The sequence below is a fragment of the Malus domestica genome, chromosome 17 (genome assembly GCF_042453785.1).
Source record: "Malus domestica chromosome 17, GDT2T_hap1".
Lineage (NCBI taxonomy): Eukaryota > Viridiplantae > Streptophyta > Magnoliopsida > Rosales > Rosaceae > Malus > Malus domestica.
The window spans coordinates 2,301,552-2,310,128 of NC_091677.1; the positions used below are offsets into that span (position 1 = coordinate 2,301,552).

Sequence of the window (8,577 nt, forward strand, 5' to 3'; positions counted from 1 at the left end):
TAAGGTTGGACTCTCCATCTACTCTTTGTCACCTCACAGTTTGACGTTAATTCTCGTGTCAACATTATAAAACATTGTTTAAAAAATATGAGATATCAGATAATACATGCCGAGTTTCACTTTTAATAGAATCTCCTTAACATTTCCCTTCTTCCGGTACATGAAAACGCGAGCATCGAGTCACAGCCTTGATTTTTTATAGCATTTAGAGCCTGATGATTGCAACTTCAATTTAAGAGTTGTAGCAGCTTTTGCCTTGCTAAGATTCTCTAAATGTTTTCTTAATAACCTCCAATAGTAAGTTGTGTCACATGTTTTGGCATGAAAAGTGACTTTCACATTCCTAGTTTCTAGTTGTTTTTATCCTTTTGTATTTCTCTAAAGTTAGATAAAATTGAAGAAGTGCATGCAGAGAAAGATAGTAAATGTAACACTACATTACTCATAACTGATTAATAAATGTGGCGCAAATAGCATATTTTAGTGTATACAATTTGAATTTTTTATTTCGGGCATTATGAAACACAATAAACAATAAAACGCATATTAATTTGACAAGCACCGACCACTTGAAAATACAATTAGTAGTATCTGACAAAAAAATCAGTGTGGCGTACCAAACAGGACTTAAATGCACGAAATATGCCATCCAATTTAGCTACGTTCAGGTATGTAACCATAGGTTGTTATTACTAATTTCTGAGTATTTTTTATCTTTTTCATTTTTTATAGAAATATTTTTACGAATAAGGAAAGCAAAATTATGAAAGAAAAAAAAAGAAAGAAGGAAAGCAAATTAATCCTAATGGTGTGGATATCCATTTGGGATGCATGCATTAGAACACAAGGCCCTGTTGTGGAAATCACCACCAACTAATTGCTCTTTAATTTTTAAAGGGAGTATTTTTGTTCATCACCATAAATTATGGTGTATGCTCATTAACTTTTTTATCATCATTAGATGAGTTGAATTTCAAAATTCGTGTAGTAGATAAACACAAATCTTAATATTCAAACTTATCTAATAGTGATAGATATGATGGTCAGCATTACCACTATTTGAGGATAGTAAGCAAAAATGTCTGCTCAAAGAATGAATAGGAATTACTACTCAAAATTATTCGTAGCCGATTCGTATTAATGATCTGAACATTCCATATTATATATCATTGTATAAAAATTATATCTGCAAAATATCAATTAAAACTAAGATCGTATAGTCATCTAAATTGTATAAAAACAAATGAATAGTTATGATCATAACACAAAATTTTGTGATTCGAACACTAAAAGCTTTAAATAGAAGTTCCTGATGTGTAGCCAAACATTGGTCTTTTTTTTCCCTTAAGCATTAAGCAAGGACCACCAGCACGGCCAGCAACTTAAGCAAAAGCAGTTTTACTAAAAGCATCGGGATTCGGAATCAGTCTCAGAGATGATGAACGACGGTGACGAGGAAGCAGCGTTCGACCTCGAGATCCCACTTCATCTCCGTCGTTTGCAGATGGAGGTAGCACGACGGCACATACGGCGCTATTTAGAAGCAAGAGACGACAATCTCATCCATTCCAATATCAATTATTTCAACCATAACATTGGCAATCGTTTTCGTGAGCCGTCGGCGGCGGCGGCATCCAAGGCGTCCATAGACGCCATGCCAAGAGTGACGATCACGGTGGTCGGCGCCGACTGCGCTATCTGCATGGGGGACTTGGAAATCGGCGGTGAAGCCAGAGAAATGCCTTGTAAGCACAGGTTTCACTCGCCTTGTATCGAAGCGTGGCTGTGCCGGCGAGCATCCTGCCCGCTTTGCAGGTTCCCTGTTCCCAAGGAAGAACACCATTAGCATTAGGTTATGGCATTGTGAATTTGTGATTGTGGTTTGTTAATCTTGATTAGTCCCTTGATTAATTAGCTAATGTATTAATCTTTAGTTTTGGAATTGTCATTTTCTTTCTTAATTTTTTTAAAATGCAAGTTATCAGTTTGCTCTTAATTCAATGTAGGACACAAGGTTTTTCGTCCCTGTAGTTTTCACAAGGTTTCATTTCGCTTATTTGATTGTTGTGTTGATTTGGCTACTCACTAGCCTGGTAATTTCTTTAACTACTCGTGAATCCGTCTCAAAATGATACAAAATAACAGGATTGGGATAAACCTCTTAACGAACTGTGTCGTTATTGCATTATTGGTAAGAATACATCAACGAGTCGGGTTGTTATCAGATCACTTGTTAACAACCAAATAAGATATCGTTTGCGAGAATTATACATTTGACATGACAATTTCTTGCACCCGTTAAGCGGACACGAAAAGATAAGATCCTTTAACGAATCTGGTCGTTATCAGACTATTTCTCCAGTTAAGTATCATTAAGATAACATGTTTAACACGATTTGTTAAAATAACATGCATGACACGAAAACAATACAAACGCTAAGATAACAAGTTTAACACGATCCGTTAAGATAATATGCATGACATGAAAACAATACAAACGCGATCGGATTACCATGCCTACTTATGCATGACACGAAAACATTACAAACGTTAAGATAATAAGTTTAACACGATCCATTAAGATAACATGCATGACATGAAAACAATACAAACGCGACCGGTTTACCATGCCTACTTCTCACTCACTGAGGTATAAAGTTCAATTATCCTTCTCAACAAGTTAATATAGAAAAACAAAAGAAATTGTCACGAATTGACGACTAAGCTCAAAGTGTCAAGTTCGGTTCTCCATCGGTCAATATTTCTTATATAAAAAACAGAATTAGTTGGTAATTTCATCATGTTAGTCTTTTATTTTTTATTAAAAAGATTTATAAAGATATTTCAATTCTCCGCAATTATTATCGTGTGATTTACAAACGTTAAAAATTGAAATCAAAATGTGGCGTATGCAATACACCCCATGTCAACTTGTTACGTCACCAACTAACGACTAAACTCAAGCAATCAAGAGCGTTAATATGAGTTGTAAAGTTTAATAGTACCAAAATGACGACGTGGACTTGCTATGTCACGGCTGACGACGTGGTTCCACACATGGCAACGACGTGTCGAAATGCTGAAACCCGAATCACGTGCTTGACGTGGGGGTCCCTAAGGGTTAGGATCCCCTGCTGAATGCATCATACTAAGACTCATCATATCGGGACCGTTGATTCCATTACCTTGCACCTCTAATGCTCTCTTGGCCAAATCTATGTCCTCTTTAATTTCCTTCTCCCTCCTCATTATTCGTCTATCTGTCCACGTCTAATAAATTAAGGTGTCTATATATATATATTTGGAAAGAGAAAAGCATCATTTATGGGGATTAGGGAAGTTCCATGATTTGGATTGTTTATCCTACATCGTACAGTTAATTTTTGTTTAGTACTATTTATATTTAATTTTAAATTTTAAATTTCAATTGATTTCTAACTGCACGATGTACGATGAATGACCCAGATCCTAGGAAAATGATCCAGCGATAATCCTTTTGCTTTATAAACTATACTTATTTTACGACTAGAGATTGTGCGTTTTTGAAAAGATTTTATTAAAACTTTAGTTTTAAGCTCACTCTCCCTTATTTTTCGCTTTTCCAGGAATTAGTGACAGAGCTCTTGTGTTGACGAAGATTTTTGACAAAAAGTGATATAGGAGATTACTTCCAATGATATAAGTTTTATTCTACTTTTATTGTACCTTACGTATATTCTAACATCACGTGTGAAATGAGTTCAATTCAGCTCACATGTGCACTCTTGTATTTAGTCATTTTCAAGTTTAAATTTATCCACATTTTCCACATCACCACATTTGTGGTTTCGTCACTTTCCTGATGTCGCCCAGCATAGCTCGATTCAGAGTTCCTCCGTGTCAGGATGTCAATTTGGTTAACCATTTCCTTTCAATTTTTTCTTTTTGCTTGTATGTGATTTTTTTTTTTTTAATTTTTTGTTTTGTTTAGGAAAAAGTACAGTGAAGGAGAAAGTATATGGGGTAGGACTTGGGCTGGCCGTTGGATGTCTTTGGAAAAAGATCCACGGGAATAACCAGCGGAGGACCAGAGTTTTATGATCTGCTTGCTTGATCGAGGTGAAATCAGCACCGTTGTTGCAGATGTTGATGACTAATTAAGCTCTAATCTATTTGTTTGTTAATTACCATGTTAATTACTAATTACGCTCAAATGGATAGGAGAGACTGTTTTAATTGTTAAGCTCTATTTTGTTTTAACTGTTGTAGCCTTGTCTAAGTAGGCATATTAACTAACTAACTATTTAACGCACTAACGCACGCTCCGAGTAATATTTTGGTTAATACTTGTTTCTGCAGGGTATATGTCTCTGTTTCCTTGTAAGCCCTTGTTAAGTTCTTTAACTTTTCGATGTGAGACAAATCTTGACGTCCTCCCTCGTCAAAGAGGATCGTCAATTCGTTATAACAAAAATGTAGCATCCGAAATTCGGAGTATCTGCGATGTCAATCGGCGTTGTCAAAGTTACACGGCAGAAAAATGAAAGAAATTAAAGAAGGAATGCACAGCCTAATACACCATGCCGCAATCTGCATTGTCAAAGTTAGCCGTAACAGGCTTGCCGGGTAATCTTATAAGTCACCGGGCAATCTCGTCTCTTTACATCGCTCATCACGTGACTAGTCTATCAATTTGACGCGACTTCCACGATTCAGATCAAGAGAGATCAGCTGAACAAGTTGCTGTGGAGTAAGCTGGTGACGAAAAATGGGTAATCAGGTTCGAAATTTCGAACCTACTTCTTCTGCGAAAGCTCTTGAGTTCTTGAATTCCCATCCGAGCTACGCGTGCCAGAGGACTCCGTGGAGGTGTAGGAGGCTTCAGGTTTTGTTAAAGCATTTGACATGGAGCTGGTTGCGCTGTACGATCTAAATCTAGTGCTAACTGGCTCTATGGTTGTAGAGTTTAGGAAAGGAGGCTGCTTTGGACTCGGAACTGCTGCCATAATTTCTCTATCGGTTAGCATTTCGACCACTTCGGCCATGGATGGTCTCAGAGCAACCGAAGCCTGCGTGCAAAGAAGTCCGATGCGAAGGACATTGGAAGCATCTCCTGCAGGAAAATCTTCTCCCAAGCAGGGATCAACGACTTTGGCTAGGTCGTTCGATCTGTAGAGTTTCCAAACCTGAGATCATATGGAAGTTTTAAACAATCTTTGTCTGACGGAAAGAAGACCTGGTGAGATCTTTGTTTCGAAATTCAAATGGTTCAAAACTTACCCTGTGTAAAAGTGAATCTGGGTCGGATTCCGATCTGAAGGTGCTGTTCCTCTGGCCGGACACAATCTCAAGAACTAGAACTCCGAAGCTGTAAACGTCTGCTTTCTCTGTAAGTTGCCCTTGAATAAGATACTCTGGTGCCATATAACCGCTGTAACATGATACGATTTAAAGAATTGAGAACACATTCTACTCCTTAAGGCAGGAAGAATTGCAGTAACTAGAGTACTAAAATGTTCTGAATTTGCAAATTATCATCAAGTGCTAAAAACTTACAATGTTCCAGCAATGCCGGTACTAATATGAGACTGCTCGGAAGCAAAACATCGAACGAGGCCAAAGTCTGCAATCTTCGGGCTGAGATTCTCATCCAGAAGAACATTGCTGCTTTTTATGTCCCTGTGAATTATTCTTACTGCGCATCCTTCGTGAAGATAGGCAAGCCCTTCAGCTGTTCCAACAATAATCTCAAACCGCTCCTTCCAGTTCAGAATCTGCACCTTGTTCTTATCTGCATAAATTAGACGAATCACATTTTCTGACTTGACTCGCAAGTAACGCTACACAAATTACATTTTTCGACTGCCTTTGTTCTATTAAAGAAAAATCATGTAGCTAGAGAGATGACAATTACCGAAAAGGAAGTGATCGAGGCTCCTGTTAGGCACGTACTCATAAACCAGCAGGCTCTCGGGGCCTTCGATGCTGCAACCCAAAAGCTTCACGAGGTGTTTGTGCTGGATTCCGCTGATCAAATTCACCTCGTTGAAGAACTCATCGACCCATTGCCTCGTATTGTAGATCAATCTCTTAACAGCTACTGTTTCACCACTCGGAAGCGTCCCCTTGAACACAGAACCGCCTCCCCCTTGCCCGATTTTTCTCGAGGAGTTGAAATAATCAGTGGCCTTTTCGAGCGTTTCGTACCTGAACTTCAAGCTAGAGTACTTGTTGATGCTTGTTGCAGCCAGGCCTACATTGCTGCGCTCTGGACAAATAATGGCATATGTTAAGACATCTGGTATGTAATTCTCATAACTTAAAATCTAAATCTATATATGCAGACAGTGGCCGTAGCCGCATTGACTAGTGCAGATCCGGTTCCTTTATGCACCCGAGTTTGAATTTTCAACTCCCATCTTAAAAATTAGTTCGAATAGAATATCGTTTGTATTAGGAAAGCTAAAGAATGCCAAATTGTACCTTGTTTAATCCTTGCCAATTTTGCGTAGCATGCATAAGCACCAGAGAGAGAGAGCAGTAGGAAGGCAGCTGCTGCCAGAATTAATGCTATGATGATTCCTCTGCTTACTGACAGCCCTGCAAATACAAAAATGGAAAATTGGAATTTAAGACAATTGGATTATAAAATTAAAATAATAAAATAACTGTTCAGTTGTAAATGTCTAATCTTTTAATTTCTGTTTGGTCACCCAGAAAATGTGAGAAAATTGAAAGTGAGGTTCAAATTCTGAAAAAGTGTGAAAATAACACTTCCTTTAAAATTGCTTATGAAGGTCAAAAAATGCTTTCACACAACCGTACCAAAAGCATTTACGTTTCACAGAAAAAGTTAAAATTCTTATGGATTGCGGAATTATTTAGTCCTACATATGAAAATAAAAAATTCCAATCCAAAAGCTCAAGCATATTTAATTAATTCATAAACCCATAAAAAAGAAAAATTATCGAAAAGTCTAAAAAATCTTTATTTTTAATAAAAAATCTTTTTTAAAGGTTTAATGAATAGTTTTAGGGAAATGAATAAATGTGTTTTTTCGTTAAAAGTTAATGTTTTTGTTAAAACTTAAAAAAAAAAAAAACCCTTTAAACTAAAATATATATAAAATAAAAAAACTTTAAAAACTTTAACTATAATTACCATGGCCATGATCTGCAACCTGCTCTGCTCCTCCGGCATCGTTATAAAATTTCTCAGTCGAATATCTCAGGTAACACCCAGCATTCAAAGCTCTCCCTTCCTTGCTGGGTGCACACCCCATCGCAGCCTTACTTCCCTTCTCCAGGCAACTTTTACACCCAGCACTCCCCAGAGTCTTCCAGCACTGCGCCAGAGCAAACACCGACCCCTTCACCTCCGCCACTCCAAACCCGCCATTTCCCGCCGCCGCAGCCGTCGCATTCCCGATCGCAAACCCAACATTCCTCCCAAACTCCCCCTTTTCGATTTTGTCCTGTTTCGACGGGCCGCAGACCACGGTGTCGCGAGAAGGGTCGGTGGATTGGCGGTAAAATCTGTAGGAATCGTAACGGAGGAAGCACCCGTCGAGAAAAATGGTGGCTGCGAGGGAGGGGAGGCAGCGGGGGATTTTCGTGCGGCTGGCGGCGTAGCAGAGGAGGCAGTCGGTGTGGGAGAGGTCATTGAAGCATTGGGCCAGGCCGTACATGGGTGTCGTGGAATTAACAAACTGGGTACCCCAATGGTGGGTCGATACCTGCTGAGAAAGTCCCTCCATTTCTTTGACGAAAGTCGGGATAAAGCTCGGGTTCTGCCCCGGTTTCCGGCTGCCGCAGTAGAGGCTAGCTTGGGTCGTTCTGGGATCGGAGACGGCGGAGGAGAAAATGGAGAGGAGGAAGAACACCCATGTCAAGATTTTGGTACACATGACTCGCTTTGCTGCCAAAAATCACAACCGAAAATCTCACGACGCAACAGCTATATCAGCCACCAAACACCGCCGACAAGACGGAGGAGCTTGGCAGACGAACTCAAACGAGCCAAATTATCAGCAACAAAACTTATTCAACGATAAATATGTCGAATTTCACAAGACCAACTCCGAAGAACAATTCGGAATCGGAAAATGCAGAGCATAAGAGATAATTGTTGGGTAGAATAAATAAATAAAGGGGTATAATTAGTGGAAGAAAGTGAGTGAACGGATGAGATCATCCTTTTCTTCTTCTCCTTTTCAATGCTGGGCCAGGGCGGTAGTTGCAGGTATGGAGGCTGCCGCTTCCACCCACCAGTGCCACGTGTGCTGCAGCTTTTGGCTCAGAAATATTAATAAAATAAATAAACCAAATTTATTTTGATGTGTTTGTCCGTCTGAAAGACCGAAAGCTTTTGCGGAGGAGGCACCGTCTTTGGTGGGGCCATTTGTTGGACTTGCACCTGTATTATTTTACAGAGATTCTCTTCCGATTTCTTTCATCAAAATTTAAGGGTAAAATTTTGAGAGTTTTAATGAAAAGTCCACGGTACTGTTCATTTTAACGAAAAAACCACATTTTTACACTTAAAAAGTCAAACCTGGTACTATTCACTTTACCCTTTATTTTGTTCTTATCATTAAA

The 8,577-nt window shown here is 38.9% G+C and overlaps 2 protein-coding genes across 2 annotated transcripts; one reads left to right on the forward strand and one right to left on the reverse strand.

Annotated features, from left to right (window-relative positions):
• Positions 1–1,435: 1,435 nt before the first annotated feature.
• On the forward strand, positions 1,436–1,846 carry LOC103404315 (E3 ubiquitin-protein ligase SIRP1-like). The gene has a single exon (XM_008343213.4). It carries the CDS (start codon positions 1,436–1,438, stop codon positions 1,844–1,846), a length of 411 nt encoding a protein of 136 aa, XP_008341435.3.
• A 2,547-nt stretch (positions 1,847–4,393) lies between these two features.
• Positions 4,394–8,307, reverse strand: LOC103404316 (cysteine-rich receptor-like protein kinase 42). The gene is made up of 6 exons (XM_008343214.4): positions 7,142–8,307; positions 6,463–6,579; positions 5,894–6,247; positions 5,536–5,770; positions 5,260–5,410; positions 4,394–5,165 (listed from the first exon to the last, which is right to left on the reverse strand). Exons 1-6 carry the CDS (start codon positions 7,884–7,886, stop codon positions 4,776–4,778), a joined length of 1,992 nt encoding a protein of 663 aa, XP_008341436.3. The 5' UTR covers positions 7,887–8,307; the 3' UTR covers positions 4,394–4,775.
• Between the last annotated feature and the right edge of the window lie 270 nt (positions 8,308–8,577).

What these genes read in the sequence shown, in the direction of transcription:
- LOC103404315 (XM_008343213.4), top strand. Translation starts at nt 1,436, where the DNA reads ATGATGAACGACGGTGACGAGGAAGCAGCGTTCGACCTCGAGATCCCA.
- LOC103404316 (XM_008343214.4), bottom strand. Translation starts at nt 7,886, where the DNA reads ATGTGTACCAAAATCTTGACATGGGTGTTCTTCCTCCTCTCCATTTTC. An exon ending in GGTTGCAGATCATGGCCATG is followed by an intron (nt 6,580 to 7,141) that starts GTAATTATAGTT and finishes TTGTATTTGCAG; the next exon opens with GGCTGTCAGTAAGCAGAGGA. An exon ending in CCTCGATCACTTCCTTTTCG is followed by an intron (nt 5,771 to 5,893) that starts GTAATTGTCATC and finishes TAATTTATGCAG; the next exon opens with ATAAGAACAAGGTGCAGATT.